Below are 16,157 nucleotides of genomic sequence, written 5' to 3' on the forward strand. Positions count from 1 at the left end.
TTCAGCTCGGCGTCTCTCAAAGTTCTGGAAGCGAAAGCAATCACTGTCTCTTGACCTTTCGTCCTCTGCGTGAGTGAAGCACCCAATCCCTTAGCGCTAGCGTCTGTGGTGAGGGTGGTTTTAGCATTAGGATCGAAAGCACTCAAGATAGGTGCATCAACGATGGCCTCCTTGATGAGTTGGAAGGCTGATTGGTGATCTTGCTTCCAAACAAATTCAGACCCTTTCTTCAGCAACTCTCTGAGGGGACACACCTGATCCGCAAAGTTTTTGACGAACTTTGACATGTATTCCGCCAGCCCCAGGAACGATTTGAGTTCATCCTTGTTGGTGGGTGCCGGGGCTAATTTAACAGAGTCCACAAGACTGGATCTGGGTTTGATTCCCTCACTTGAGATGGTGTGACCAAGATAGACTACAGATTCCACCCCGATTCTGCATTTGTCTTTCTGAGTGGTGAAACCTGCCTTACTAAGTCTGGTCAACACTGCTTCCAGAGTCTTATTGTGTTCTTCATCTGATGAGCCGTGAATCAGGATGTCGTCCTGGAAACAGAGAACTTTTCCCAGACCTTGCAGAATATGCTGCATGACGCGTTGAAACACTGCCGCAGCAGAAGCCAGGCCAAAAGGTAATCTGGAAAACTGATAAGCTCCATGCGGGGTTATAAAAGAAGTGAGGGGCTTGGAATCCGGGTGGAGAGCGACTTGGTGGTAAGCCGAGGATAGGTCTAGGACAGTAAAGACTTTAGCTCCATGGATGGCAGACAGCATTTCATTAATGTTGGGGAGGGGGTGACGGTCCACCCAAATGTTAGAGTTCAAATCCCTAAGGTCAACACATAGACGGATCCCCTTGTTTCCACCTTTGGCTGCTACGACGATGGGCGCCAACCATTCAGAGCTCTCAATCCTCTCTATGATCTTGCACTCTTCCAATCTGTCCAGCTCCTTCTTAAGCGGTTCTCTGGTCAACAGCGGGATAGACCTTGGTTTGTGGATGATAGGTCTGGCATCGGCTTTAAGTTTGATTTTGTGGAGGAAGCCTTTTAGGAGTCCGAGTTTGTCTGTGAACACCTCTGGGAAACGATTGCAGATTTCCATCCCAATGTTGGTCCTGTCGATAAGGTACACAGGTTCCGACGCGTTGGGGTCTAGTCTGATTCCTAACTCCTTTTGGTGTTTCCACCCTAGTAGGTTGGAACCATTCCTTGTGATGTAGACTTTTCCCACGGTCGATCTATCCTTAAAATTAATGTTCATGAGTAACATTCCTACTAGTGGTATTGGATCTTGATTATAACCCCCTGGTTTGGCATCTGGAGGTAAGAGACTATACTCCCTTGTCCCCGAATTAGCCTGAAATGTAGCTTCATTCACAAGTGTATATGGGGAACAGGAATCTGCATAGACCTCATACTTTACATTGTCCAGAAATATTTCACACTTGGGGTAAGGAGTGCTGTTGCATTCCGAAAAATTAGATACTTGAAAAACAATATCCTCGCTAGGTAGTTGTGGATCCAGATCACTGCCTATCATGTGGGTGACACTGTTCACTGCGTTGTGGCATACTTTAGAGAAATGGCCTCTTTTCTTACACTTGCTGCAAACAACGCCCCTTGCAGGACAGTTTACGCTGTTGGCCAGATGATTAGGATTTCCGCACCTATAACATTTTGGCTTGTTCCCTGATGCTGTAGGTGCTTCAGGACTGGAAGGTAAAGGTTTGTGTTTGTTGACTTTACTGGAGATCTTGTGTACACTGTTCTCCGCTACTTGTTTTACTTCCCCCGCTTCCTTCATTTCATTCATGCAGTACGCTGTATGCTCTATGCTTTTAGCAATATCAATAGCATGTTTTAAGTCAGGGGCTTCTGCAAGAAGTCTTTATTGTATCTTCTTGTTAGAGGTACATCTAACTAGCTGATCTCTGATTAGTGACTCAGTTAATATACCAAACTCACACGTAGAGGCTAAACCTCTCAGAACAGCAATATAATTTATCACTTTTTCATTTTTTCCTTGAATGCGCAAAAAAAATTTGTGGCGTTCTAACACAATATTAATTTTGTCACCAAATTGAGCTTCCAGTTTCAATAACGTTAACTGATACACATCATACTGGACATCACCCTCACCCCCAGCCCCCTCATTAGCATTTTCAACATTATAATCTGGCAGGTCATCAAAAATATCCCTCCCTTGCTTTCCTAGATTATGCAGTAGAACATGTTGTTTACGCACCGCCGAAAATCTGTCCCCACCAATGGCGATAAGGTAAGATTCAAACAGGTTTACCCATTTTTTCCATGGGATCACCGGATCTCCACTCTCATCCAGGAATGGGGGGGGTTGAGACATAGCGAATGCAGACATGGTGGAGAGTAGTGGAAGAAGAAAATGCAGAAATAAAGGAAGAAAATGGCAAAAGAAGGAAATAGGGGTGGGTTGAGATGAGGATAAAGAGTATAGCGTGGGGAAAGGCTAACTATGAAAAAATTCACAGAAGGTTGAAGTAGAAGTAGAAATGACAAGAAACCACCAGTACACCAACCCACAGTATAATGGAAACAGTCTAACGTGGGAAGTACTAAATAAAGACACTACTTTTCCATGAGCTGAGCCTGTCAGCGAAAATTTCGAAGCAGGCTGGATGAGGGAAGAAAAGTGCAATTTTATATTTCACCAGCAGGAGGAGCAGAAGTAAGAGAAAACAGAGAGCAGTGTCTCACTGCGGAGCGTCCTCTGTGGAAATCAGTCTGAGAAGAGGCGGAAACACCAGGAACAGGATGTTTGTGAGGAGAAAACGACGTCGCCTCAGCGCTGAAACTTCCACGCACACGAAGAGCAGCACAATCTTCCCCGACCATCCGGTACACAGCCTCCCTATACAGCGCACCCTCCTTAGCGACGGTACTCAGCAGCCAGCATGCGATCTCACTGGGGGCAAAACAGGCGTCTCCCTGTCAGCCAGGACGGACAGCAAGTCCGGGGAGCAGCGCCGGGCAGCAAACGGCAGGGACTCACCGGAGGGATGATTAGTCTCATAAGAAGAACGTGAAGAGACACTCACGCAGGCAGCGAACTCCGGGGAAGGCGTGAAGGAGCCCAGCAGCCGGAGACTCTCATCGACGGAGTCCGGGGAAGGCGTGAAGGAGCCCAGCAGCCGGAGACTCCCAACGACGGAGTCAGACGAGAAAGTTCCCCTTTCCACCAACCATGCGAACGATGGCAAGAAAGGAAACAACGCTGCCAGAGAAGTCCAACGAAAGGCTGTAGGGCACTGGGGGAAGGATCCAGACCGTCCCCAGGGGAGCAGCGCCGGGCAGCAAACGGCAGGGACTCACCGGAGGGATGATTAGTCTCATAAGAAGAACGTGAAGAGACACTCACGCAGGCAGCGAACTCCGGGGAAGGCGTGAAGGAGCCCAGCAGCCGGAGACTCTCATCGACGGAGTCCGGGGAAGGCGTGAAGGAGCCCAGCAGCCGGAGACTCCCAACGACGGAGTCAGACGAGAAAGTTCCCCTTTCCACCAACCATGCGAACGATGGCAAGAAAGGAAACAACGCTGCCAGAGAAGTCCAACGAAAGGCTGTAGGGCACTGGGGGAAGGATCCAGACCGTCCCCAGCACAGTAAGACAGCTCGTCGCCAAATAAAATGTTGTAATAAATTCCACAAAGTTTTGTTAGTCAGGAGATGGAAGTTTATTCATGCGGATCCTTCAGCCTCTCGTAGTGAGATGCCAACATTCCAACAGGAGCTTCAGCCCCAACATTCTAAGGCTGGGCAGTACCAATATGCGGAGGAAAGGAGGGGGGGGGGGAAATAGAGAGGGAAGGGAACAAGAGCAGATTATAACACAACTCTCATGAATTTCTTCCCCCAACTTAACTATAACAGACTTTAGTTTACAATAACATGCCTGTTCTGCAGAGATAAGGATTCCACTTACCAGCTAGAGTCTCCAGAGTACTAAGAAATAGACTGCGAAAATATAAGGCGAAACAGGCAAAGCCCTCTTAGCCTTTCACAGTCAGTAGTAGTCTGTAGTAAGTGGCCGGTAATTCCAGTGAGAGAGAAATAGTCCAATATCCTGGTTTGCTTTGTCACATAAAAAATAATCCGATGTGATGAAGCGTTTGTTGCATAAAGTCATCCAGTATGCTGATTTGTTGGCATCACAAAAGGAAAACAATTAAACTGCGGAGGTCGCGCATGAGAAATTCCAAAATAATGGTAAAAAAGAAACTTCAAAGAGGAAACGCGACCACAAGGAAAAGTAAAGGCGGTTGTTATGCTATCCCAAAAACAAAGACGCGGCCACAAATACACTTCAAACGTGGCCGCGAGTGCAGAAGCAGAGACGCGGTTGCGTATAAATCTCAAACGCGACCGCGAGTTCAGAATTTAGGACACGGCCGTGAATACACATCAAGCGTGGCCGCGAGTGCAGAATCAGAGACGGGGTCGCATATAAACCTCAAACGCGGCCGCGAGTGCAGAAGCAGAGACGCGGTTGCGTATAAATCTCAAACGCGACCGCGAGTTCAGAATTTAGGACACGGCCGTGAATACACATCAAGCGCGGCCGCGAGTGCAGAATCAGAGACGCGGTCGTGTATAAAGTATAAATCTCAAACGCAGCCGCGAGTTCAAAAACGCAAGAAGCGGCCGCGAATACACTTCAAACGCGGCCGCGAGTCAGTTGACAATACAAAGAACAAATAATAATAATTAGCGGCCAATGGAAATAATAACATGAATACCGCTAAGGAATCAGGATTCCAGGAACTGTAGAGTAGGAAGTCCATAAGGAGACAAGGAAGGGGGCGTAGTCGAAGGTCCAAAACCGAAAGCCAAGCACCAGTTCAATATGCTGACCTGAATTTCAAGCTTAAGGGAGCGTGTACAAACTCCCTCTCCTCCTCAAGCAGCATGGCAAGGAAATCTCAAAAAAGAGTCTTTTATCTCTGCAGGACATGCATCCCTCGCTATAGTTAACAGTGGGGCCATCTGATGGTACAGGAAGCTTGAGCTCTGACATGAGGTGGTGGTGGTGATGCTTCCTAAGGTGGACAGGGACGATCAACTTTCCGGGTCATATAGGCCCATTTCCCTGCTAAATATCGACATGAAAATCCTCAGCGCCTGCAACCATACCTGCAGCATCACGTTCACTTGGACCAGGCGGGCTTCATCCCTACATGTAGGACGGCCCTGAACCTTAGACGTCTGTCTCAAGTTTGCCACTCGTCCATGCCCCAGCAGGAGGAGTGCGCGATAGCACTTCTTGACATCGAACAAGCGTTCGACTCTGTAGGGTGGACATATCTTTGGGAGGTTCTGCGTGCAATGGGAGTGGGAGGCCGGTTTTTACAATGGGTGCAGCTACTGTACTCAGCGCTGTGTGCTAGGATTAGAGTGGGCGGCTATTGTCTCAGGCTTTCCGACTGCACTGGGGCACCATGCAGGGGTGCCCGCTATCGCCATTACTTTTCGCTGTGGCGATGGAGCCACTGTCGTTATGGCACCATTTCGAATCAGGATTGGCGAAACTAATCATGTGGTGTCCATGTATGTGGACGACACCCTGGTGTACGTCAGCGACCCGGGTGCAGCAATGCCTGAGCTACTGGGCACCTTGGAGGGGTTTGGGAGTGTGTCAGGCTTACGAATCAACCAGGGGAAGTCCAATTTGGTTCCGTTGGAACTACTGGCCCTCTGTTCAGACGAGGAACTATCAGAGGTGGGACTTCCATGGGTGCAGTCTGCTCCCCGTTAATTGGGGGTCCGACTAGTGGACACCACCGATCAATATCTGGCGTATAATATCGGCAGGGTAGTGGAGGGTCTGAGAGGCTTGGTACGTTTTTGGCGGGAGTTGCCATTATCTCTTATGGGGAGGATCGCACTGATTAAAATGGTGGTCCTGTCTTGGTGTTTGTATGCGATGCAGCACTCCTTCTATCGGATACCCCGATCCTTTTTTACTGAACTGGACAAGCTTATCATCTGCCTGCTATGGGTGTCCAAACGCCAATGAGTTAGCCTGGTTACTCTGCAACGAACATGGCAGGCTGGGGGATTAGAAGTCCCATGCGAGGAATATTATAACATTGCCACACAGCTCCAAAACGCAGTGCGTTGGTTAGATGGGGACAACAACTGGGAAAAGACCCTGCCGGCGGGGACTCTTGGAGAAAGGGAGCTGCCCGAGCTACTTATGATAGGGGCGGGAGTGCCTCGGACATGCCCATATATAGTGCCCATGTGGCGGAAATGTGGGAAGTGGTGGTCCGGAAAGTACTGAAGAGGGCTCTGTATGCGCTGGACATGCCCCTGTGGGTGGTCCAGCCATTCCGACAGATTGCCGCATCAATGTCAGTGCAGAGGTGGCGGGAGGGGGGTTGCCAGAACATGGGCGACCTATATGATAATGCACTATATATCACACATGCAAAGGCACGAGAGATGTTTGAGCTGGGTCCCGGACAATTCCTAAAGTATGAAAAAATTGCACATGTGTCAAGGGACCTTTGGCCCATGTTCCCGGATGAACCCCCAGTCTCCCAGACACTACAGACTTATCTAAGGATGGCTAAAGGCCGCAGGCTGATTTAACAATTGTTCCGGGTGATCCGGGATGATCGAGTGAATGGGAGGTTACCAATTCAAGTGAAATGGGAGGCACTGACAGGGGATCGTTTCACTGACAAGGATTGGGTCAAGATCTATGAAGGGGTCAAACAAGTGAGTGCAAAAATGAGGTTCAAATTAATACAAATTAATACAATTTAATTATGTCTTTCAAATGTATTTGACCCCGAAAATGCTTCACAAGATCTACCCGGAACGAGTGGGGCAATGTCCTCAGTGCGGAGAGTCGGAAGCTGCGTTTGTGCAAATTGCTTGGACATTGCTTGGACATGCCCTTAGCTTCAGGGGTACTGGGTGACAGTTCTGGAGGCATGGAGGGGGGCGACGGTGTGAGAGATAGCGGGGGAGATCCAGATGGTGTTGCTGGGACTGTTGCCTCGCCCTAAAAACAAGAATCTTATTTGGAGGTTTGTCCTCTTAGGGCTGGTGCAGGCAAAGCGGTGGATAGCCATATCGTGGATGGGTCGCCGTCCGCCCAGCATGTCACAGTGGGTACGGGATATGCAGGAATGGGCGACTGCTGACGTGATTCGAATGCAGCAGACAAGACGCAATGAGAAACTAGAAGATGATGTACAGGCTTGGAGGGCAATAGTGTCAAGCTGGTAAACGGGGGAACAAATGGAGCAGACAGTGAAGTAGCGGGGGGAGCATGCACTCAGGACAGGAGTCAGACAATACAGCGGAGATGAGGGAGGCAGGGTAGCATGTGCCATGGCAGGGATCCGCGGGATTGTTCATGATTGAGGCATCATGTTCAAGATGCAGAGGGAGGAGACGCCCGAATATAGATTGAACTTAATGCTGTTATACTTGGGCTACCGTTGATTGTATTTAGAAGTTGAACAATCAGTAATGGATGCCCATTTGGGTACATGCCGATATCAGTGATGTTTGTTTAAATAAAAGATTAATAAAGATATATTTAAAAAAAGGGCTTTTGCTCGCTCCTTAAAACGTGGTAACATTGGCATATTTAATTTACTTGTAAATCCCTAGTTATGTGACCTTCCCATGCCCAAGGCCTGTAAATTAAATGCTACTAGTGGGCCTGCAGCACTGATTGTGCCACCCACTTAAGTAGCCCTTTAAACATGTCTCAGGCCTGTCATTGCAGAGTCTGTGTGTGCAGGGTCACACTGCCTTGTCGACTTGGCATATAAACCCCCTTGCCAAGACTTAAACTCCCCTTTTGTTACATATAAGTAACTCATAAGATAAAGCCTGGGTATCCATAGGGCAGGGTGCTGTGTAAGGAAAAATCATAGAGGGGACAGCAACTCACCCACCCAAGGGCGGGAACCTACAGGGGCGGGAGCCTCGAAAGGCATGCACGGCATTGACAGCGTGGTTTAAAGTAACCAACAGGGTGGCAGGGGCAGTGCCTTGATGCAAACAAAAACCTGAAGCGGCACTTAGCAGGCCCTGTTGCCTGAGTCGTCGTCCCACATGCCTGCACCTGATATGTGGACAACAACGACACGGAGGTGTCAGCAAAGAAAGCGCAGGATGAGGCCAGGACACAGTATCAGCGAATGCCAATAATAACATGGCATTCAAGAGGACGAGCCGCTCAAACCGGTTCTGGGATACCTCACGGCAGAGACACCCAAATGCAGCCTAGGAACAGCCAAAGGGCTGCGAACGCTTCCCATCGGCCGCAAGGGGAAGCCTAGAAGCTGCTGGGCTTGACAACAATGGGAGATGCTATATAGTGCTGTCAATCCAATGAGTTATTAAGCAAATGAACGTGGTAAGAAGGAATAGATAGGCAAATTACTTTTTCATAGAGTACTTTTCGTTACTCTATTTCTAGTTTATTAATCTAGAATGATTATTTCAAATTATTTAAACATTTCTGCATCTACAATGACATCAGATCAAGAAGAGAGTGACAACTCAACATACAGACAAATGTACACATAAATTATACATAAACAAATTATTGACATACAATGAACCACAGACACTGTCTACAAACAAGTTAACCCCTAGAAAAGAACAAAAGATTTTTACTCGTGTCCTCCAAATGATTTTAGGAAGGAACACTATGAGGTAGTCCTGCAAGAGCGCTGCGACTAAATCAGTTATTGTCGAGCTTTCCAGCGCACTTGGCAAAAAGTTTTCCAATAGTATTTAGTTTCTGGGACTCCTCCTAAAACAAGGTCTACGCAACTGCGTTTCGGCCATACACTTTCCTCGGCCTCCTCAGGACAGGGGTGGAGAAGTGTGGCTCACTGGTTAGAGTAGGCAGACCTGGAAGCAGAGGTCAGCCCGGGACCAGGGTTCAATTCCCGGCTCGGCTGGGTCTTGAGTCCATAAATTGTCCATGGACTCGATAATTCTCGCTCCAGTGCATACTCGATTCATGGGTTCACACTCTGCGACTCTGGGCAATAGCTTGCTTAATCTCCACAATGGCCCCTCGCGGCGGGATGCCTGGCTTTCACCTTGTGGATGCCCTGCTGGGTTATCTCACAGGGGAATACCGGGATGGGTTCCCTAAGCAAGCGCTTAGAGACCGGTTGGTGATTTGCGCTATATAAATATCTGTACATTTACATTTACAAAACAAGGACTCAACCCACACTACAAAAGAAAAATATACACATATATAAATGTAAAACACAGTCCTCTTGCCTCCACATAAACTAATCACAAGCAAAGTCGTTGTAGTACTCCATGCTGTATAGAGGTGTAAGAGACAGGTTATGCATGTTAGAGTGGATGATTCTTTCCCTCACTCGGGTTGTGCATTCAGTTGGTTAACTTCAGAGTACCTTTTGGCGGCTGTCACTCACCACCTTCTCTGGGCACTATGGAGTACTACAACGACTTTGCTTGTGATTAGTTTATGTGGAGGCAAAAGGACTGTGTTTTACATTTATATATGTGTATATTTTTCTTTTGTAGTGTGGGTTGAGTCCTTGTTTTAACCCTGTCCTGAGGAGGCCGAGGAAAGTGTATGGCCGAAACGCAGTTGCGTAGACCTTGTTTTAGGAGGAGTCCCAGACACTAAATACTATTGGAAAACTTTTTGCCAAGTGCGCTGGAAAGCTCGACAATAACTGATTTAGTCGCAGCGCTCTTGCAGGACTACCTCATAGTGTTCCGTCCTAAAATCATTTGGAGGACACGAGTAAAAATCTTTTGTTCTTTTCTAGGGGTTAACTTGTTTGTAGACAGTGTCTGTGGTTCATTGTATGTCAATAATTTGTTTATGTATAATTTATGTGTACATTTGTCTGTATGTTGAGTTGTCACTCTCTTCTTGATCTGATGTCATTGTAGATGCAGAAATGTTTAAATAATTTGAAATAATCATTCTAGATTAATGAACTAGAAATAGAGTAACTAAAAGTACTCTATGAAAAAGTAATTCGCCTATCTATTCCTTCTTACCACGTTCATTTGCTTAATAATTTGTTCCATACCCAGGTACAGAAAGGGTCAATTGGATATAACCCTGTTGTTTGCTAGACGTCAATCCAATGAGGACAGGGCACGGAGCGAATAATAAACACAAATGTCTTATGGTTTGATCCACAATAATTCAACGTGTAATGCGTGGTTCATAACATTCAGCAATGTCTCGTGATGATTTATGACCCGGCATGTCTGGAGGATGTAATAAACTGCGACCGTTCACACGCCACACAGTCTGTGGGCATCATATAGATTGGGGTTACCTCCGGGTGAACGGTCAGAGATCCGGAAGGGGCTCTCTCCCGGCTGGGGTGGGTTAGGCTATCTGTGCGGCTAGTTCCGCTCTTATGGCCGCAGCATCAGCACCAGCGCGTGTGTGCTGCCACAAACAATGGTGGCGATGCTCTGTGTGGGCGTGGCTCCCGACAACAGAGGGTTATTTACTGTGGCCGGCCTGGGCCCTCTTCGTTCACTTATCCTGGGCTCGAGGAAGATATTCATTAAGGCGCAGCATATGGCTGATGTTTGCTCTCACCCCTCCTCGTACAGGAAGTCAGAGCGCTCAAATAAAAAGATTGTAGGCTCCGCTCCGCCAGCCCCCCGTGCCCCTGGGCCTTTCGTGCAAAGTGGCCTCCAGCTGTTCCATTCTGGGCTTTGTCTGCTCGCGGAGCAGGCACTGTTCTCCGGCGGCAGGTCTGCCTCGGCCACAGCTCCGCCTCCTCCCAGCCCGGCAGCCGGACTACAACGAGTGTACTCCAGTGCAGAGCCAGGCCTCCCGCGCATCACACCCGCAACACCCGTGCGGATACAGCTGTCTCGGTCTCACTCAGCTGGGTCTCCCGGGCACCCGCTCAGTCTGCCTGCCCAGCCTTGACACTTCTGCCCGAGCTGCTGGTGCACAGCGAATGGAGCTTTATGGGAAGGTAAGAGGCGCTCCTGCCCACTGCACGCGCTGAAAGGAGCCTACGTGTGAAGCTGGTTATTCTCCTGTGGGTCTTTGGACCTTCATTCCCGGGGTGTTTCTGAGTAGCTGGCAATTTGAGGTGTTTCCAGTGAAGTGCTTGGTATGCAAAATATTACAAGTGCCTAATTCATAAAACAGTGTGGATATGGCTCAATCAATCAATCAATCAATCAATCAATCAATCTATCTATCTATCTATCTATCTATCTATCTATCTATCTATCTATCTATCTATCTATCTATCTATCTATCTATCTATCTATCTATCTATCTATCTATCTATCTATCTATCTATCTATCTATCTATCTATCTATTTATCTATCTATCTATCTATCTATCTATCTATCTATCTATCTATCTATCTATCTATCTATCTATCTATCTATCTATCTATCTATATGTCTGTCTGTCTATTTCATTTATAGATAGATATGTGACTGCATACATAAGCACATCAACATACATACGTACCACATCACTACATGAATTATGAATATCCATTTATTTCTACACAGACATGTGTTTATGTATTGTGTGTGTCTGTCAGAGGCGTATGCCATTTACGTATATTATTCTGAACATATATATTAATTTAAGGCCGTTGTCAATGGATAGGAATTCCACTTATCAGTAGACTAACAAAACTGGAAGAGTCATAAAGTGCGTTTACTTCTCTCTGTCGCCCCGATACATGTAATATATATATTCATTCTGGGCAGACAGCTGAGGGGAGACTAGCACCGTGGGCTTGTGGGGCTTGTAGTGTTCGAGGCACTAACACTGGTAGGCTGATGGGAGCAAAAGAACTACAAGCCCCAGAGGCAGCGTCGCGGGCGTGAGGATAGATACGTCAGGGCACCAGGGACAGCTCCAGTGCTGATATTGGAGCCGGTCCGGCAGGCACGACCAGTGGGGGCTCCTTCTCGAGCTGCGCCGGGGCGTCTCTGAAATCCAGGGGCTCCGCTTACTGAGAGACCACAGGAGACCGACTGGAGGCAGGATGAGGCACGAGGCACCCGTGCAGGTTTGTGCAACACGACTGCTCTTGTACCGGGGCGAATGAGGGAAAGCGGGGATACAGGGCATGCTTCTCTTATTTCCCGTTGTCCCCCCAGCTATCGTTTTCGCATGTTTTGTGTTCCAAGGCGTGTGTGAATGTTTGCAAGGGCACACACTCTGTCGCAGTAAGGGTGAACTAGAGAGCGAAATGGGCACGGATTCACATTTTCTGTGGCAACCCGCGGTTGCCTGCTCGAGACACCAAAGTCTGGTGCTCATAGCGCCCAGATGAGCCGATGGCTGTTCATATGTAGGTACTTCCTGGCGTGGTTCCTTCACCCCTGTATCTCCGGCATTCACAGACGTGTTTTTCATAAACACCTTCAGGGATGTGTTTCCGCTGGGTATACCGCTAAATGTAATATGTAATTGCCCTGTGGCGTTCTCCCGAAAGTCCCTGTTAGGTTTAAAAAAGCAATCGGCAATCGGTTTACACAACGCAGAGCTGTGTATCCAAATGATCGGTTTACGTGTGGTGGACGTGGGGGTCCATAATTTAAATTTTAAGTCCTGTGAAAGTGAAAATCAAAGATGTCCCTAACTGCTCTTCAGAGGGTGCTAACTATCATGGAATTTTCTGAAATTAAATCCGTAAAATAGTTGTCAGTGTGTGTTTGCTTACAGTGTGTGGTGAGCTTGTGCTATGTGTCTGTTGTGTGTATGTGAGATCTACGAATGCACGTGTGCAGTTTGTGTCAATGTTGCCTGTATTCTGTGATATGTGTGTGTGTTCCTGTGGTGTTTCTTGTGGATGTGTGTCTGGCATGTCCCTTCCTTTGTGGTGGTTCTTTGTGCACTGTGTGAGTGTGATTACGTGTCGTGTGTGGGTATGACGTGGTGTTTGTGCCTGTTTGTGTGTATGTATTGTGTTCATCAAACACCGGAAAAGCGTGCACTGATAAAATGACACAACAACTTATTAGAGGAGAGCAGACAAGCATAGCCTGTATCTTCTGATTGTGCACGTGATCCAGGCTTTGAGCCCCGCGGCGCGAGGGCCCCGCGCTCTGCAGTTTCTGTACTCAGAGCATCAGACGTGGAACCTCCTGCTGTATCCGCGAGCCCATCAAACCCAGGGCTGCACATTGAAATTTAAGAAGTAAACGCTTTTTAAGAAAGGTACAAAATAACTTGATGCCATTTTGTCTTTAAAACTATACTTTGTTTTATTGTAGCTGTATAAAGTATATCATTGATGTGCATAGAGACGATCCATTTATCGGAAAATCCCATTCCGTGTGTGACAAGACTGTAGAGAAGGCCATTTTAAAATGTGCCAGTGGAACAGGATAATATCATGAACGCCGCCATGTGACTATCATGTCACGTTGCCTACATAGCCAGTGATACACCTTTTTTTGTATTGAATTATGATAAGCGCCATCAGGACGCAATGTGATTAGACAAAGAGTAAGATATGTTTAACCTTGAAATGTGCATTATTTTGTACCAAGGTACCAGAATATGAAATGCCACATTGAGAGCCCTGCGGTACTGGTGAGAATACACTCAGCCGCCACATGATCTCACTTGAGCTGGAGCGTGGCACGTGGCAGGGAGCAGGCTCACACTCATACACGAGCAGGCAGTGTAGTTCCATCTCACGTGAGTGATGGGCAGAGATTTATGATTCCCTCATGGCTGTTCACCCCATGGGGCACGCATTGCCACTCTCTGATTAGTGTAATGTATGCCACATCGTACAGTGTGCTAGTGCTGAAGCACAGCACATGTTCACGCTTCGCCACACAGACACACACTAGTTATGATCACGGGCTCAGCTGCAAGTGACACCAGATCTAGGCCGCAGTCTTTTGTCACTTGGGTGGTGTCCTGGTTGACTGTGCCCTGTGGCAGTGGACAGTGCAATAGTGGATTCACGCACAAGGATGAGTGGAGAAGGACATGCATGTTTCCTCAGGCTCTTCAGTCGTCAGTGAGATTGCTGGGCTGCAACTCAACAGCAATAAAAGCAAAGGGCTCTTTCACTAGAGAAAGATAGAAACATGCCCCGTAATAAAATGCTGCTGCCGGGAGTGTAAGACTGCTTAGACTGAGGTCGAGACATATGCATTAACTGTATATTGCAGGTGAAGTATGCAGCCTTCAGCAGCATTGCTGACTTCCCCTTCCCCAGAGACACGTGTGCTAGAAGTGAAGCATGCCCAAACTGCGCATGCGCATTCACTCAACTGACCTCTTTCCTAGAGACGATGACGTGGTCAATAGGTTGTGACCACCACGTGGGAGTCTCTGGGGCGCACTGTGAATACTCATCACATTGGGCTGCTCTAACCTTCCTTCAGTGAAGTGCAAGCTCGCCCACCACCCCTCCAGCAGTAGACACTGCCCGCCCTTCCAGCGCAGACTGAATCACCACACGTTATAAGACAGGGAGCTATGACGCAGAGCCGAGACCACCACACACACTTATTGAACCAGCAATCACTCTAAACAGGCCAAACACCGGAGGAGGGTCCTTCTTCGATCAATGCTTTGCTCATCATTATCATTGTTTAAACGCCACGATTGAATGATAGAAATAAACAAGTAGCCTTTTTATTCGCTTTTGCACTGTAGATGTGGCTGTAGAAGTCACATAGTCGCAGTTCTTGCATTCATTAGGGCGTGGAGCACTGTCCCTGGTGTTTGTGAGCTGAGCCATTCACGATAAGTCTCCTGAGGGCGCATATTAAAAGAACCAAGGGCAACCCTTTGTACTCACGTGTGCCCGGCTAGCTCACATGAGCCATTGTAAACCTACTGCCTTTGATCGATGCCCCCTGCTGTGTTCATCAATGTTTCAGCACTTGAGAGGATCTCCCTGGTGACGCGCCACCAGGAGTACCAGTTTCCATAAGCTTGTATAATGTACTTCTCTGAAGTTCATGGAGCACGTGCATGACTATGATGCCAACATCACATTTGGCCACAGTGATTCAGGTCGAGAATTTAACATTCATATCAATGGCTTTGTTAACTTGCTCTATCAACCAGCTGGACCGTGCAGGGCGTCCATCTCCTGCGGTGGACTTCTTCCACCGCTCTCCCTGCCTCCTGAATTGGAGGGCTCGAGGCCCTCGGGATCCTCACGTCATCTCAGATTCAGCTCGCCTTTTACATTTTCCGTTAAAGATGCTCATTCGACGATCTTTAATGGCTAAAACTCCTATGACAGATACTAATCCCACATTAAAGTTGTAGTCAATAACCCATACCTGCATACATCTGTTCTGGTTACACAGTGTTCTCGTCCTACTCTTTCACTTCTTGGACACAAAGGCCAAGATGTCTCCCCATTCAGCAGTTTCCCACTTTGGCTGTTATATGCAATGGAGTTTTGTCAATTTAAAGTTTTGCATACAAGTGACTTGCCCTAATAGGGATTCTAGGTGCCTCGATAAACCGACCCACTATTTCCAAAGTAGCATGCCGCCCACTTATATGATGGCAGTTCACTATGAAAACTTGCTTTTTCCAACACCATGCAAGAAAAGTCTCAAGAGCTTTACTCATCCCTCTTTCCGAGACATTGCCTAAAACATTCTTTCAAAAATGGGTTAGGTGATTTCTGATACCCACCGTTTGCAGTGCGCCCATATTTTTGAAAACTATTCCGTGAACTTTATTTACCATTCCTTCAACCCTCTCTCTGAGTTGCAGTGTCCCTGTGCTGCAGAGCAGCATGCAGAAGGTGCACACAGCACACAAAGCCTGTCACCGATGGCTTTTTGAGTTCAAGGCTTGGGCCACTCCCCTTTTCATCCACGACCAAAGTGCGAGTACCTTACCACTGACCAATTGCTTATTACCTCTTTGTTGATGTTGTATCCCATCAGCAATGCAGTGCCACATACCATTGAGAACAGTCAGTGCACATTTGAACGTTTAATAGTCTTGCATCCCTGAGAACTGCACCCCTCTGAATGTTTATTGCCCCGGCACCATGAAAAAACGACACCCCTTTTAATGTTTATTGCCCCGGCACCATGAAAACAACTGCACCCGTTTCAATGTTTTCTGCATCGCCCTCCTGTTCGTCTAC

The 16,157-nt window shown here is 47.6% G+C and overlaps 1 protein-coding gene across 2 annotated transcripts in view; it reads left to right on the plus strand.

The window, feature by feature from the left end:
• Positions 1 to 10,716: 10,716 nt before the first annotated feature.
• RAB3C (RAB3C, member RAS oncogene family) overlaps positions 10,717 to 16,157 on the plus strand; it is a 360,060-nt gene continuing 354,619 nt past the window's right edge. The window contains exon 1 of one of the 2 annotated variants that reach the window (XM_085631449.1): positions 10,717 to 11,011. In XM_085631449.1, the coding sequence (XP_085487575.1) occupies positions 10,994 to 11,011 (18 nt within the window). In that variant the 5' untranslated portion in view covers positions 10,717 to 10,993. Of the gene's footprint in view, positions 11,012 to 11,934; positions 12,078 to 16,157 lie in introns of those variants that run through there. The other variant, XM_085631442.1, reaches the window with a different exon arrangement.

This window comes from Triturus cristatus, chromosome 2_1 (assembly GCF_964204655.1).
Source record: "Triturus cristatus chromosome 2_1, aTriCri1.1, whole genome shotgun sequence".
NCBI lineage: Eukaryota > Metazoa > Chordata > Amphibia > Caudata > Salamandridae > Triturus > Triturus cristatus.